The sequence below is a fragment of the Sturnus vulgaris genome, chromosome 18 (genome assembly GCF_052056855.1).
Source record: "Sturnus vulgaris isolate bStuVul1 chromosome 18, bStuVul1.hap1, whole genome shotgun sequence".
NCBI lineage: Eukaryota > Metazoa > Chordata > Aves > Passeriformes > Sturnidae > Sturnus > Sturnus vulgaris.
This window is the reverse complement of record NC_142260.1, coordinates 8,984,963-9,001,747: the sequence shown is the minus strand read 5'-3', so window position 1 is coordinate 9,001,747 and position 16,785 is coordinate 8,984,963. Positions and strand designations below refer to the sequence as shown.

At 41.5% G+C, this 16,785-nt stretch overlaps 1 protein-coding gene across 2 annotated transcripts in view; it reads left to right on the top strand.

Moving 5' to 3' along the window:
• GALNT18 (polypeptide N-acetylgalactosaminyltransferase 18) overlaps positions 1-16,785 on the top strand; it is a 198,152-nt gene that overhangs the window by 140,163 nt on the left and 41,204 nt on the right. For both annotated transcript variants that reach the window (XM_014882473.2, XM_088175510.1), the window contains exons 8-10: positions 5,064-5,249; positions 9,008-9,145; positions 13,201-13,296. In XM_014882473.2, the coding sequence (XP_014737959.1) occupies positions 5,064-5,249; positions 9,008-9,145; positions 13,201-13,296 (420 nt within the window). The remainder of the gene's footprint in view (positions 1-5,063; positions 5,250-9,007; positions 9,146-13,200; positions 13,297-16,785) is intronic.

The following is a 16,785-nucleotide window of genomic DNA, read 5'->3' as shown; positions in this document are numbered from 1 at the left end:
GAAATATAAATTAAATATCCGAGAGAGGGATCAGCTTCAGAGTTGTGATTGTTTTGATTAGATGTGCAAATTCAAATACATTTAAATGAAATTGGGGAGGATTTACTAAATAATGTAGTGAAAGAGATTTTGCAGAGAGAGAGGTGAATGGGATTTGCTGTAAAAACCTTGCACCCAGGTTGGTTTGGGTATTGCAGTGAGTGCCAGGCTCTGTGGGTGCTCTGGGCTGCCTGCTGGGACTGGCTGGGGGCTCACAGGGGTTCCAGCCCTTGGCAAATCGCTCTGAGAAGCTGCTTGGTGTGTCCCTGCCCCACTGTGCTGTGCCCTGCTCTGCCCCTTGCTCAGGTCCTGTCCCCTCCAAGAGAGGGGCAAGCACAGCTGAGCTCTGGTGCCACCTCCTCTTTCCTCTGCCTGGTTTTAAGTTGCTCTCCCAGTGTGGAGACCCTGTTTTCTGTTTGCTCTGTGGTGAACCTAAATTCTCACGGATTTAGAGCCAGAATTACAAGGATGTGCAAGTCGACATTCAGTAAATTAGCAATGTGAAGTGCTTCGAGCTTGGACAGATTGCCCATGTAAGCCACAACAACTGAAATCTAAAAGGGAGTTTCCCCTCCTTTCCCCCTCACCCCCCAACAGATTCTGTGTATTTAATGTTCCTGTCCCCTCTCCTTTGATTTGTTCAGTTTAGGTCATGGGCTGTGCTGATTTTAGTCTTTCAGCTCTGTAAGTGTTCACCTTGGCACTGCTACCGTCCCTTTGGACCTTGATTTTTTAATGGAATTTTACTACCTTTTGGTAGTGATGAAGGAACAAGGAAGCCTTTCAAGAAGAGGAACCTCTCTAAGCCCTTCTTGGGGCTGTACCAAACCTATGAACCTCCTCAAGAAATTCAAGAATAAAGAGCCCTTTCTCAGGCTGTCCTGGAAGGGAGCATTGAGAACACACTCAAGTGGGCTCAGAGCTCTTTGGAAGGGAAACTCCAGTTGCTGTGTTCTTTTCCTGAAAGGTTGTTTTTGCAAAGTAAACCAGCAGGACCAGAACCTCAAAAATTTCCTTTCCAGAGCCAAGCAAACCTTTTGCCTTGCTGAGACTCCAGCAATCATGGAAAGTACTCCCAAAGACCCATAGACCCTCACACTTCAAAACTTTCTAAGGCACAGTCTGAGCTCTGTTGGTTCAGTTTTGCAATTGATGCTTTTACAGCATGGCATGTGAATTACTGTTTATTGTGTCACACTGATGAAAGCATATGTTATTTTTTACAACTGCATATGTATATTTGGAGCTTTGGCAAGAAATTGAGATTATTGCTGGTCATTTCCACCACTTGCCTATCATAGGTAAATTATCTTCATGGGCAACAGGAAAAGTTGCTGGATTTCCTTTTAACCATGGTTTAGGAAATTAATCAAGTGTTTTCTTGCAATTTGTACAAGCAGATTAGTCATTAAGTGTTACTGATTGCAGCCACAGTATGCTCAGAGATATAACATTTTACTTCAAACCATTCCATGTGGTTGAAAGAAGTCTTTGAAGCTTTTTTATCTTTAGGCTTCTTGCTAAAGCCATGGGTGATAATTTGAAAAAAAGCTCTACTGATTTTTAACTTTTGTATGTATTTATAGCCATCACATAAAGCAGCAGTGCTGGAAAACTAGAAGGGTGCTATTCAGTGTGGTTAAAGCCTGAATAAAGATTGCTAATGACAGCAAAAAATAGCTGCAAAATCCACAGGGGAAATGTGTGAAGCTGTGAGGAACTAACCCCTCAATTGCTATTCCTTCTTGTCTACAGGAATTTTATTCAATGTAGAACAGGCCACTCTAAAAGGCTTCTCAACTTCCCTCTGAGTAGAGTCTTTGAGAAAATACATTACTTAGTATTAAAACAGTAATTTAAAAACACCCTAAAAATTGTATCTGAGTGAAAGGTATTTGTTCAGAGTAATGAATCAGTGTTTCCTGTGCACTTCTGATGTGAGATTTATACCATCTTTAGGTTTTTCCCTTGAAAAACCATGCAGCTATCCACAATAGCTCCAACACAATGGTTAGAGGTCCAGGGATTAATGTACATGAGTGAAAGGGATGGGGGGAGGTAGGAGTGGTCAGATTCTAGAAGGGAGAGAAAGTGCAAGAAATTCCATTATTTAAAATAAAATCAGGGAATAATAAAAAAAAAAACCCTGATGCTTTTTGTAGCAATTGATTGTGTTTATTGTTTAGTATTCATACATTCAGTGTAGTGTTCAGTGTATGAATAGCAAAACCCTTCATTCCTTGGCTGGAAGTTTTGCATATTTTAGGGAGCTGGGAATCCAGACTTCCATGAGGTTCCAGGAGAGCTCCATGTCACTTGAAAGTCACACTTTAATGTCTGCTACCTACATTTCTATTGATTTTATTTTTTTTTTAACAACTCACCGCTTCCTAAATGCAATGAAAGGTTTGAATAAAAGAGATTTCTTGCTGGACTGTAATCCCACTGGGAGAGAGAAAGGACATGGGCTTGTCCCAGGTGTGAGCAGCTGAGCATGTCAGGATTGTATTTTATGCCTTTTTAAAGCATCACCTCTGCTTCCACTCAGCAAGGTTGCATAGCCTGTCTAAGGTCATGCTCCTTGTCGAGTGCTGAAGCTAATTTCTGTGGATTTTAGGAGATTTTGCTTGGAAACAGTGTGGTTTTGAAACTGTTTAATGCAACGTAGCACTCCTGTATTGATAGCTAATTAATTGATAGAAATTATTTAGTCTTTGGAAAAAGAACAAAGACTGACAGTGTCTGGGAGAAAGGATGACCACTGGAATTGATTAATTGGTGTTTATTCAGGTAGTGGGTAATTCCTATTTGCAAACTCTGTTAAAGACTTGGTCATCTCAGGTTGTTTTCTGAAAACATCTCACTTCGTTACAAAGTCAAATCAGAGTTTCCTGATAACTGAATCAATGCTACAAATAGAAATTACTCTGCTCTTCCGAAGTTCCGTTCCTAGAAATTTGCTTGGAAATTCAGCTTATTGTAGACTGTGAATTTTTTTGGCTCAACTTGTTGTCAAGATGGCATTGAGACGTAGCTCTGCAAATCCCACAGAAGATTTGGTGTTCCCTTGCTGCCTTGGCTCGAGGCCATCCCTGGTTGGAATGAGCAGAGGCTGGGCAGAGTACACAGTGCATGTGTGCTGTGAACTGCCCTGTCCTGGGCTAAGTTATGACCATCTCTGCATCTTCCTTGTCTTTTATGTGACTAATTTAGGCAGTGTACAGTGAGTAACTCTGAAACAATTTATAGCTGCATGTCCATGCTGTACTGAGAAATGACTTGGACTGAAAGCAGACGTTGTGTGGGCACAGCCTGGTGGTACTTCACATTTAATCTTTATTAGGAGATGTAGCTGGACCATTTATAATTAAATGTTTGACAAACTGTTATTTTTGTTACAGTGTTAAACTGGATTGCCCACTTAGTATGATATTTAGAAAGGACACAAATGTTGTTTCCAGATTTGTGCCAGATCAATTGCATATTTATTTTTATATTTATGGTCATCTCTGTTTTGCCCTGATTTTGATAATGGTTATGTTTATTTACTCTAGGGGTTTTCCAGGTTCTGGACACAGAGATGTGCTGAAGTCTTTTCAGCTCCCTTTTTGACTGTTCCAGCAGGTTCATGGGTTAGCTCCCTTTCCACAGAGCTCTGCAAACCAAAGCTCTATCTCTCCTCCCAGCATATGCTGAATGCAATTAGGCACCAGTTCAGAAAAAGCTTTGTAAACATTCTGAATTCATGCCACGTTTTCTGGTCTCAGGAGCTGCCAAATGCCTAAATGCTGTATTCAAGCCAGATGTCTAAATATATAAAATGAATGACTGAACAAAGTGCTTCCTTAGTAGAGCATATGCCTATAGGGTGGACGGATCTGAGGGGCCTGAGATCAGCTCGAGAACTGGATGTTCTGCCAGCTCCCATCCCTGGCCACCAGGAGGGAGAGCAGAACATGATTCCCTGGAGGAGTGTACAAGGGAGGAGCACCCTGGTTCTCGTTTTTTGCTCTCTTAGTATGAGGTACCAAGCCCCAGGAGTCTCTGCTGGCAGGATCAAGGCAAACTCTGTCACTTCTCAGTGAGTACACCTTCCTCTGGGACACTCAGGCACTTGTTCAGCAGGATCAAACAGTTTGGGTACATCTGGGCTTTCACCTGAGCAGCATCCACTCAACCATTATGAATGGGCTGCCTTGATCTTGTTAGGAAGTTTGCATAATACAAGACACACAGAAAGAGAGCTGCTGTGTAAAATAACTCATGTACTTCACTGACTCTTAGGTTTGCCAAAGTGGTTTTCTCTTTTGTTGAAAGCAGAAAGAGTAAACAGAAATGAAAGCAATAATTATGATTAACGTTGTGTACTTTAGCTCAGTTGTGATAGTGGGCAAAACTGAAATCTATTTGAGCAGGAAGAATAACCTACATAAGAAATCTTTTATGAGAGTAGTTTCTGATGAAATTGTTCACACATTTTCATTAGGCAGTCTCAGTCTTCATTGCCCCTTCTCAAAAGGAATAGACCTGGTCCTTTCTCAACCATATTTAAAGCAAAGCATAAGATGCATTTCTGTTCCTCATATTCACAGAACCTGAAACTTCAGCAGTCTTGAAAAGCTGGTTGGCTGAGTTTCCCTGTTCTGACAAACCTCCTAGTCTGAGATTCTGGGTGGTGCATGTATGGTCTGGTGTGGACTGTGCAGAACCTCAGAGAAAAGTCTTGCAAGGCTTGAAACTTGAACCGGGTGTTACTGTTTTGAATGCCCTGTAAATAAATGTATTAATAATCTTTAGAACAACTGAATTGACCCAGGCAGAGTGTGGTGAGAGGCTACTGGTAATGTAGAAACTCTGTAGTAATGTTAAATAGCAATAATAATTCCTGGTAAGGCAAGATAATAACTCTCCACTCACAACCTCTGCAGAGTCTTGAGTGGCTGTTCTCCTTTGTGACAAGGAGATAGAAGAGCTGCAGTGCAGGGAGCTGTCCCTAACAGAATGTGCTTTGTTCTCCCTGCTAGGTGTGGCAGTGTGGGGGCAGCGTGGAGGTGCTGCCCTGCTCCAGGATTGCCCACATCGAGAGAGCCCACAAGCCCTACACGGAGGATCTGACCGCCCACGTGCGCAGGAACGCGCTCAGGGTGGCCGAGGTCTGGATGGACGAGTTCAAGAGCCACGTCTACATGGCCTGGAACATTCCCCAGGAGGTGAGTCACACACCAGGCCTGCCAGGCTTTGCCTTCACATCCTTTTGGGTTTGGTTCCTACCCCGAGTTCTGATTTTTCTGGTAGGATTTTTTTTGTATGTATTTATGTCTCACGCACAGGCATAATGTACACGCCTATACATACACAATTGCATATGAACATATATATGTAGTTGTGTCTTTTTCCAGAATAATTTTTTTGTCTTTAGGTTCCTTAAAAATGAATTTCTTGTCGAGTTTATTCTCCTCACTGGTGACTCTCCATGGATATTTTAAACTACTAGCTGCAGAAGTATGGGGGAAAAAAAACCCCATCAAATCTACATTGCACATCTTAATTTGAATTTGAGTCTACTATTTACCATTACAGAGAGCTGTAATTCCACCAGATTTGTCAGGAGAGATCTGCCAGGGGGTGTTGGCATCTGTGGATGAAGTGTGGGGTGTCAGATAAATATTCCACATCAGAGTCAGGGGGGCTGGTGGGTGTCTTGGCATGTTGCAGAATCTTGCTGCAGATCCCCACTGGGCTTTTTGTCCTGGCTTCTTTTCCATGGGTGAGCACTGCTTGGCCCATTGTATTGAAGAGATAATGTCAGGTGGCCAATGCCAGAGTTCAGTTTGATTTTAGCTGCTCTTCATTTCTGTAGTCAATGGTATTTAATGTGTGAACAGCTATGAGCTAAAGGGCTCAGAGCAAGGGGACTGTACTTAGAATCGGTGTGGAGAGATTTTTGCACCTAGAAACTGAGAAGCATGGCTCTATTGAATTTGGAGTTTAACTCGGAGTACAACTCTCAGCATTACAGCAAAAGCAAAAACAATCCAGACTTAAATTAAAGGGCCGATTAGTTTTTCTCTAAAAAAATATCTCCGGTTTGATAACAGTTCAGAGAAGCTGATTTTGCTGCCATTTCTGTGTCAAGAAATAAAATGCTGTACTACTTTAGTTTAATTAGAAGAAAATGTTAGAAACAAAAGATCTGCTAAATACATGAATGCTGATGTTGGTTCAGCTGCTCTCAGTAGCTTCTTGCATCTCTCGTGATAAAAACGAGATAATTTTGGCAAAATGGGGCAGTCATTGTCCTATTTTTAGGTTGCAGCCTTAGCCACTTAATTTGCTGAGACCATGATATAGGAAAGGACTTTTCAGAAAGTCTCACATTCACAGAATCCAAGCTGCTTTCTACATGTCCCTGTTTTGAGTAGTTGCACAGCAGTCCATACAAGAATAAAGACATTTCTGCATTGGATAGGGTTACTTATTTTTTTTTATGTCAAAATAATTCCAAATGAATTTTATTTGTGATTAGCCTGGTAGATTTAAATTTCACTTTCTATTTCATATTGTTAATTATTTTCTTGAAGATTGGTTGATCTTCATTGATTGACTTGCAAACAACATTAACACAAAACTTAGAAATTCCTTTTGCTGAGGAGGATGTACAGTACTATACACCTGATTTACATCATACTCATCCAGATGTGATGGTGATGTTGCTTAATCTTGTGCAAATTTGAGATCCAGTTCATAAAGAATGCAAAGATAAATTGCAACTGGACAACTACAGGAGGAATTCTCTATCTGGAACCCAATGAATACTGGTAATGGACTGTGAGGTAATAGAAATGTATTCAGTTACAATATTCAGAACTTTGCATGAAATATATTATTCCAAAATGTTAAACACAGGACTTGACTTCTTCCATAGAAGAATTCCCAGATCTATGAGAAGTCAGATGTTTCCAAAGGTTTTCGTCTTTGAGAGATGATAATAATAATAATAATAATAATAATAATAATAATAATAATAATGAGTCAGGCTCATTTTGCAGTGTGCTGTGACTGCCCTCTTGGGATCTCTGTGGGCTTCTCTCTGAAGTACTGAGGGCTTCAAATGGAGAGCTCTGCTGCCATGGTGACTTCTGCATCATTGACTCTTGGATAAATACATTCAGAAACACACTTGAAACCCAGAGGAAAGATTCTTCAAGTCCCAGAATCAAGAACTGTACTTTCCGTGTGTTCTGCCTGCTCTTCTGGTTTTGTTTGTTGATTTTTTTTTCCCCATCACATTCTCACTCTCTTATTGGTGGTGATGCAGGCAGTGTGCTGCACAGGAGCTATTTTTCTTCTCCAGCTGCAGGAAAAGATGTGATTACCGAGATCCTTGATGCTTTTTTACACTGTGAACTCTGGGGGAACAGGCACTGGTGCCTTCAGAGCTGCATGAGGAAGGATTTGGGAGGCAGTGAGCCATTTAGCTCTTGATCCCAGGAAACCCTGTTAATGCTTCAATGTGTGCTGGCAGCCTCCTTCTCCATCTCACCGGGGCAGACACCCTGGCAGGTGCAGCCAGAGGGATGCAGGAGCTGGATTTGTTCAGGACATCCACTGATTGTCTTTCAGCACCCTACAGCCTCTTTATTCTGTCACTTGCTGCAAAACCCAGACAAACACTGCCACTTAAGGAGTAGTTCCACGGAAAGTTTTATGAATTATGTAGGGCTTGAGGAGGAGAGTCACCATTTTTAAAATTGTTATGTCTGGTCTGTGTATGCCAGATCAATTTCCTACTTTTTAACGTAGTTTGCTAATGTGGAAGTCAATTTTACTTTAGTTAGAAAATGCTTCCAAAATAAAATATATTTATTCCAGATTATCATTAATTCAGTGCTTTGGGATGCAGTGGTTGCTTCAGCAGCTCAGAAGTGTAGATACTTATACAGGTACCTTTTTGTTGAACTAAGAAAAGTCAGTTCTTTCAATTTTTTTTTTTTTTTAATCTTGTCTCATGGCTGACATAATCTTTGGGGTGTTTATGGCTCAGTAAAGGCTGTTGTTTAAGGAGATAGATTCCAAGATTTCCCTATGAAAATGTATTTATCCTGTATTTTTCTCTGAGGCAAAAGTCGCAGTGTGGAGCAAAATGTCTCATTTTACTTCCTGTCAAGAGCAGCCACAGATTTGCACTTGGACCCCCCTCTAAAAATTTCTGCTATGTGATTTTGATGTGATAAATTATTGATTTTTATATACAGGACCTTTATGAAAGTCATGCTTTGTGATTTGCTCTTATGAAAATTGCAAACTAGGTTAGCCAGAAATGTAAAAGAGAATAAAAATTACGGAAGAGAATATTCAGCAATTGCTTCTAACAAAGATAACAACTTCTCTTTTTACATGACAAAAGAACTTTAATAAGTGCTGTTTCAGAGAGGTGAGCAAAGCTCCTGCTCTTTGCAGTCAAACAGCAAACCAGACTTCAGAAATGGCCAGAAAGTGTCATACATACAGTAACTATTGGGCCACAGTGGGACCCCAGCAATGCCCATGGTTCTAGGGCACCTTGCCACTTCCTACCAATTCCTTTTGGATTTGGAAATTAGAGAACAGAAGTGATAGTAATTGGAAACTGGATCTAAACCCCACTGGAGTCAACAGGAGTGGTCCCATTCAGCAAAGCAGACTGTGATAGAGACCCTGCCATGGTGACCTGAATCATATTTAACTGGGACACTTCTGGGGTGTGTGAGGGCAACAGACTCCCTTCACAACCAAAGCCTGGTTATTGTCATCAGTAAAAGCTTGTTTGACTCTTGGGGCTGGTGCAGGGCACTGATGATCCTGATGGGTCCCTGCCAGCTCCTTTTATTCTGTGATCCTGCAATGAGGGAGTTCTGGGTGTTTGGTTTACACAGAAGTGTATCGCTGATGTCTCTCTGGCCTCTTCTGCCCTTTGTTTCATGTGCAGGACTCTGGAATTGATATTGGTGATATTTCAGAGAGGAAGGCCCTAAGGAAAAAGCTCCAGTGCAAGACCTTTAGGTGGTATCTTGTCAGCGTGTACCCAGAAATGAGAATGTACTCGGATACCGTCGCCTACGGGGTGGTAAGGACCTTGTTTGCATTCCCCATTGCACAAACAGGGGGGAGAAAGGTGTCATAGTGGAAGTAATTCATGAACACAGGGCCTGACTCAAAGTGAAAGAATCAGATCAATTTGGAGTCACTAGTTGAATGATACAGTTAGTTGACAGACATTTGTGCTGAGGTATCCTGAACATTACCTTCCTCCCTGATTTTTTGTTGTTTGTTTGCTTCATGGCTTGCATTCCACACAGAAATACTCAAGGCATGACTTTGCAGACACATTGGAGCTGACAGGTTTGTGGCAGCAGGAGAATTCACAAAATAGACTCAGTATTTCTACTGCAACCTTCTTAAGATTGTAGCCAGATCTTAACTGAGAATCATGGAGTCATTTAGGGTGGAAAGACCTTTAATATCATCAAATCCCACTGTTAAAGGCTGGTGCTTTCCCTTATTAAACTTCTAGCCATTTAATGGAAGTCCTGATCCACGCTAGAACAGGTATCACAGTCAAAGACTAACATTCCAAGCTAACCAAATGTCCCATAGCTAACCCATGTGTGAAGCACCTCTGGAGAGGTTCATCCAGCAGGAAGTGCAGCCAATCCATGCATTTTGGGCTCAGCATTACTTGTAGTGCCCGTGTCTGTGTTGCAGTCGTGTTTGAGTTGCACGGTGCTAATTAAGGCAGAAGCAATTATTGCCTCTCAGAAAGGGCAGGGCCCCAAGCAGAGAGGGCAGGTGTGCATGGCATGGAAGATGAGCAGAGTAAATTAACACAGGCCCATAATAAGGTACTAGACCCAGGATGTCCCTTTCACATTCTCTTCCACAGTCGTTTTCACAGAAATTGATTCCTGTGAATTAAATTTTTCTCTTTGCATGACGATCCTAATTAGAAAATGTGAGAGCAGATCATACAAGTGAAAGGTTTGTCTTCAGACATTCCTCTCAGAAACAAATCTGAGCTGTGCAGTTGGCCAGTGTGGCTCTGGAAGAGCCCTGAGGGTGCCATGGAGCAGCTGCTGTGTTGTGGCAAATGAAGGGATTGTACATCCTGTGAAGCTCCATGGCCCCTGTGAGGATCAGTTCAAAGAACCATGCTGGCTGTTCACACAGACAAGAAAAGCACTTCCAGCAGAGGTTCAGGTCATTGCTGAAGGCATGAGGGAATGGTCACCTTCCAGAACAATGCCAGAATCACACACAAAATCCTCCTGTGTGCAAGGAGCCTCTGCCACACACCATGGAATGCCCTCAGTGATGCCATGGTCCAAGTGTGGAGTTTCCTGAGGAGAAGGAGGCATAGCAGCTAACTAGTGCATGGTTCTGCTTGTAGGTGGCTCTGGATAAAAATATCTTTTTCAGGTAGAAGTGATACAATATAAATAAAGGAAGGGCAGTGGAAGAGCTAAAGTACTGGTCTCAGGATCAACTCCACATTGTGCAAGTCAAAATGAAAATCAGCAACAGTTATTTTATACTCTGCTGAAAGGTTTTCATCAACCAAAAAAAAAAAAAAAAGAGTTTTTTACAGAAATACTGAACACAGTGGTGAGCCTGAAGAAGAGAAAGCTTTAGGGAGACCTTAGAGCAACCTTCCAGTATATAAAGAGGGCTAAAGAGAGCTCGAGAGGGACTTTTGACAGAGATGTATAGTGATAGGACAAGAGGGAATGGCTTTAAACTGAAAAAGGCAGGCTTAAATGAGATATTTGGAAGAAATTCGTTACTCTAAGGGTGGTGAGGCACTGGAAGAGGTTGCCCAGAGAGAATATGAGCTCTTTGTCCCTGGAGGTGCTGTCATGGAGTAACCTGGTCTAGTGGAAGGTCTTAGTCCATGGCAGGGGGGTTGGAACAAGACAATGTTTGTGTCTTCCAAGCCAAGGCATTCTGTGATCCTGTGATTTAGGTGTTGCCCAATACTGGACATGATTATCATCAGCTGAGAGAGATGGGGGAACAGGCTCTGTTTGTACCATCCTGAAGGATGTAGTGGCCAGCAATGACAACAGATAAAGAGGGAGTGTTTAGTGAAACACACAGCTCACTGTTTGATGAGATGCTGTAGTGTGACACGAGATGAAGTGCCCCTGTCCTTTCAGTGAAAGGATCACTTGGATGTCTCATATTCTTTTGTGTCTGCTTTGCTGTTTGCTTGCACATCTTGCAGCAGAGAAAGGTGTGATATTTCAAAGCAAGTCAGCTGCTTTCTGATTCTCTAAATGCTTCCATTCATCAGCTGGCTTAATTTTTTTTTGTAGAAAATAGAGATACTGCTACTATAGCATTGTCATCCATTAAAAAAAATCCTGAGTAACTGAAAAAGCTGGAATGGGGGTAAAGGTGAGGATATAGGCACCTACCGAGATACCCCACATATTTATTTACTTCCTGAATCCTACATTTCCTGGTGTTCTGTGAGAGTTAGGGAAATAGCTGCATCATTCAGGTCTAGCTTATGCTGTGGCATATAGCTGGGGTTGGGGTTGGTGGCACAGTAAATCTTTGGGAAGCACATTTCTTTCTGAATTGTGCAGTACCCTCTTATTTAGAGGAAAGCAATGTCACTGGGCCAAAAGCTGTTGTACTCGGTGTAACAATAATTATTTCTGGGTTTCAGCACAGGGATTGTCTGTTGTATTTTGGATTGTTCTTAAGATTAAGTCTTGGTAGGCTAAAATTGCATTACTCAGGTTAATTGTTGTTGCCACAAAGCCACTACATTTTGTAAAGTGATCATTCCTGAGAATTGGGATTTCAGATTTTGAAACAGCATTATTAGTTAACAGCTCAGTGGCTGCTTTGTCTCTGGTTTTTTGCTTCCTTTATTATGGGGAATATTATTATTGTTGTGGAAAAGTTTCTAACATTAGCACTAGCACAAGCATTAGGATTGGAGTTTCTGGAAGAGGTTTTGAAAACATGAAGGTAGTGATAGACCCAGGCATGAATTAATAAAACTGATATTTATCTTTGGTTTGGATAGAGCTTAGACATCTGTTTGTGATTGGAGTCATGGCTATGGTTACATTATGAATGAGAACTAGAAAGCTTTGAGAGAGAAGATTCTATGTAATTGTCAAGCCTTTAATTCTTGAGAGTAATGCCAGTATTGATATCTAGTGCATATTTTCTCTTTAATGTTGGGATGCATCCTGTCCATTACTGGATTTAGAGTTAGGTTTGGAGATGGAAGTTTTGTAGAGATGAGCTGATGGTTTTGATTTTATTCACTGCCTGGCTTCAGCCTCTGCCTTGTCCACTCTTCCTACGTGCTAGTGCAGTTCCAGGCTTCTGAGTTTGCTTTTTCCCTGTGCAGAGCTGACAGAACTGCCCAGTTAATCACAGGTTACTCAGTTAATCACACCATATCTGCACTCCACCAGGCTGTTCTCTGAGCCAGCCTTACACCTCTGAGCACCTTTCCACACATCCATGGGTGTGCAGCCCACATCTCTGTCCTCACTCTGAACAGACCTCCCAGCTACCTGTGCTCATTAATTTAGCACTTCACTTCCAGAAAACTCTGCCTCAGCATTGCCCAGGTTTTTCTCAGGGCTTTGTGCTGACCAGGGCCAAGTGCTTTGCAGTGGGCTAGCCCAGAATAATCAGGGGAGCTGGTGCATAACAATTGCCCTGAAGTCTCCAGGTGTCAGCTGAAAGCAGTTTTTTTAATTATTTCCAGAAATCAGAAGACTCTCCTGATTTTTAAAAGCTGTTTAGTACCTCATCTATCTTGTTTAGCAGGATACATTCAGGCTCTGTATATGGTATGTACCAGAGACTAAATATTTTAAAAATATATATATAAAAAATGTTGCTATCTCTGAAGGCATTTTGAAACACACCCTGCCTGAAACTTTGTGCAACATTATTGAAATCAGTGGTGCTAGATTGTCTATAAGGAAGAATTTAGTCCAGGTGCTTTTTTCTTCAAATCTTCACAGCAACATATTTTAATTCTGCATATTGCCTTCCTCAACTACATATGATTTATTTTCTCAAAGAAAAGAAAGTAATCATGTAAATCTCATATAAAACTTGATTTCTTTTTCTTTCTGTTTATTTTAGCTGCAGAATTCCCTGAAAAGTGATTTGTGCCTTGATCAAGGGCCAGACACAGAGAATATCCCAATCATGTATATCTGCCACGGAATGACACCACAGGTTAGTTTGTCTAATGATCTCTGATTTCACTGCTGCTGTCAGCAGATTGTGTGGGAGGAACCATCTTGTACCTGTCATTGTTTTCCTGCAGCAATGCCTCAGTAAGGAGTTTAGTAGCTCTTTTATAGAGAGACAGCATTATTTCTGCTGTAAATTGAGAAGCACTGGTATAATAATGCTTTGACAAAGAAGTTGATTTATTAATTTTGAAGGAATTTAAGGAGTATGAGAGTCAGCACTGACCCAGATTTGCTGATAAAAGCTTTTATTTCTGATCCTTAACTGTGCATGTCATAAGAATGAAGCAATGCATTTGAAAACGCTTCACATACACACATAGGTACACTCACAGTTTATTTTTGCATTATCTGAAGCAACGTGGTTTTTTACTTTGTATATTTACTGTGTCTTTTCCACAAATCTGAAATGTGCAGCCACCTTCACACCATACAGCTGTGTCCAACTCCAAATTCTGTTCTTGTGAAAAGCCCTCCTCTGAATCTCATTCTTTTCTTTCTCTGCTGTTGTCCTGTTACTCTGGTATGTGCCAAAGACTCAAATTACCAAAACCTTTCCATTTTCCTACGTAACAGCTGGATTTACTAACTTGGCAGACAAGAGGGTTCAGACCTGTGTCTCCCCAGCTAAGTACACGGGCTTAAGTGAAAGGGTTTTGAGGCAAATCTTGACAGGAAAAATAATGTTGCATGGCCTAGAACACGCCTGTCAAAGACAGATGTGCAGATTGTTTATCCTTAAAAATAACATCTGCAAAAATGACGTAAAGGAAATGGATATACTTGTGGAGAAACTGAAAAAATCCCTCCAGTCTGAATGGTTTTATTACCTAAGTTTTATATTTGCTTTCTGAAAAGGACTTTATAGCACTGCCCACTATGGAATTATGGAATATGGATTTACCCAGGAGCTGTCTGGTTTGACTGTACAGCAAATCAGCATCTCAGAAATAAGCACAGAGCAGCAGGGTGGTCTTGTCCCCTGTGCCTGGACCTTCTAGAGAAGGAAATATGAAAACATGAGCAGGAAACATGAGCTTGGGGAGGGGCAGATTGGAGTCTCCACTTCCCTGCCCCACTGCCTTTGCTGAGAACCTGAAATATTGATCACTAGCAGTAATGCTGGAGTAAATTATGAATGATGGAGGCAGAAATAGCTGAAAACCCCATCCATCAGACTCACTTACTGCATGGGCTGTGCCTTATTTGTCACACAATGATGGGGGTTTGCCTGCAGCAGGTTTACAAACAGTCCTCAGTGTTTGCAGAGGAGCTGTGTAATTGACCCCTGAGCCAGAGCCATTGCTCCTCATCCCCTGGGAGGACACCGGGACTGGTGGCACATCATCTGTGAGAACAGCACACTGCAGGCATGCCTGCAAATTCCAATTAGTAACTTTAATTACAGTGAGACACAAACAACAATAACAGAAGTCACTTCAATTAGTGCACTTCGGTATTCAGCAGATAAAGAACTACCTTTGAATGTCTGCTCAAGTTCTGTACAAATGAGATAGCAGCAAACAAATTACACAGGGGAAAGTGGCAAGGGAAACTTTTCTTGACAAGACTCTGCTCCATCGTAATTAAAATGTTGTGTTTCCTCCCCATTACTGTGTATTTCATTTTGTAACTAATGTTCAAAACAACATCCAAAAGGGCCCAAATTTGGGTAAGATCCCAGTAATGGCAGAACGTTTTCAAAAGAGAACTAGACTTTTTCTATGTTAGGGATTGTGGTATTAAGAGAGAAAGAACTCCCAAACATCACTCAGAATACTTCCATGAGATTCCCACTGCAATGGTTCTTCTCTTGTTTAAGCAGAGCGGCAGCCTAGCCATGTACTTTTCTCTTGCATGTTGGAAATACTTGTGTAAATATTCCTTTTAATGTTAGTGATCTTGCCAGTAGCCACAAAAGATACTGGTAAGATGTTCATTTTATTCTAGTAGTGGTAAAATGCTGTACAAAGGGACATGTTTTTTCCCACCTGACAGTCCTTACCAAGCAGAGGAGTGCCCTGATTCAGGCCTGCCTGGTTCAGTGTTTGGGACGTGCTGTTCTTAGCTTGGATGCAAAGTTTTTCTGTTGCAGCTATTCCATTTACAATTTTATTGCTGCCAACACTTGGCACATTTGCATCTAGTTGTGCAGTAATATATCTGACTGCCAGAACCCTCACATGCAGTTAAATTGCTGTTATTAGTTACTACTACAGCCCCTCTTTTAACTGGATAACTTCCTTTTTTTCCCCACTAACTGCTTTCAGATGTTTTTGAATTTTCATCTTTTTGCACAAGAAGTGGTTTAGATAAGGGGTTTGACATCAAGGAATTACAATCATAGGTACAGCTACTGTTTCCTTTTAACATGCTTTATAAAGGAATCATCAAAGTCAATAGAAAAGGGACTGCATACCTGACATTAAAATTCCATGCTCCATTTTTTTTAGATGGTATCAAAAACATAATGTGTAGCTTCATAATTAAAAGCAGTAGAAAATGGCAAGGAAAAGGATATTTCTAAAATATTGCAATGAAATGATCAGCAGTATATCTTCCCCTGATGTTTCAGTTTCATTTTAATAAAATCAGGATTAGTGATGGTAAGGCTTCTGTGATTCAGATTTCCAAACCTTTCCCCAATCTGTGTCTACTGTAACTAATATTGGCATATTCACAGTTCATTCCTGAAGTACCTTGGAATGCTTTATAACTGTATTTCAGATAGAAAAACTGATCCAAATCTTGTGTGTGGTTAAACACTAAGATGGAATGGAAAATCAAAATATAATCTGTTCATTTCTGTAGTCCTCTGATACTACAAGTGTGAAAGAATTCCTCACAGCAGGGTGTTTGGCTTGGCCTGAAAAGGCAGAAGGCATTTGAAGAACTAGAATCTGAGTTTTGGTGTTTCTTACCCTCCCTCCATCTTCAGAGGGTGCCTTCCAGGGCAGCTGTGCTTTGTGCTGGTCCCCAGGAGCCTGGGCACTTCAGGGGTTAGGGTACCGTTCACTCAAATGCTTGTCTGATGGCAAAAACCAAAAGGGTGATGATCCTGCAGTGCACTCACATGAATTTAAGGGAATAATTGCTATTCCTTTACCTTTATTAAGAATGAATTGATTACAAAATGCTGCCCAGATAGTTAGAGTTTCTGTTGAGAACATCCTTGTCTAAGTGGTGGCATGTGAACAGCATGGCTGCCTGAGTGGCTCATCCTCCCCTGATTCTGTTGCTAAGGATATTTCTCCCTAAGCATCACAACTTTCCATTCCTGCCTTTAGGCACTCTCTGCCCAAACCAGCACTGACATTTCTGCTCCATCTCTACAGCCACACACAGAGTGTTGGCACAACTGCCCAGACTCGTCTGCAGGAGCATCCCCATCACCCTGAGCCCCTGCTGCTGCTCCTCCAGCCACCACAGCACCAGGCAGCTGTTAGATGTGCTCAGACCAAGCCATCGGCTG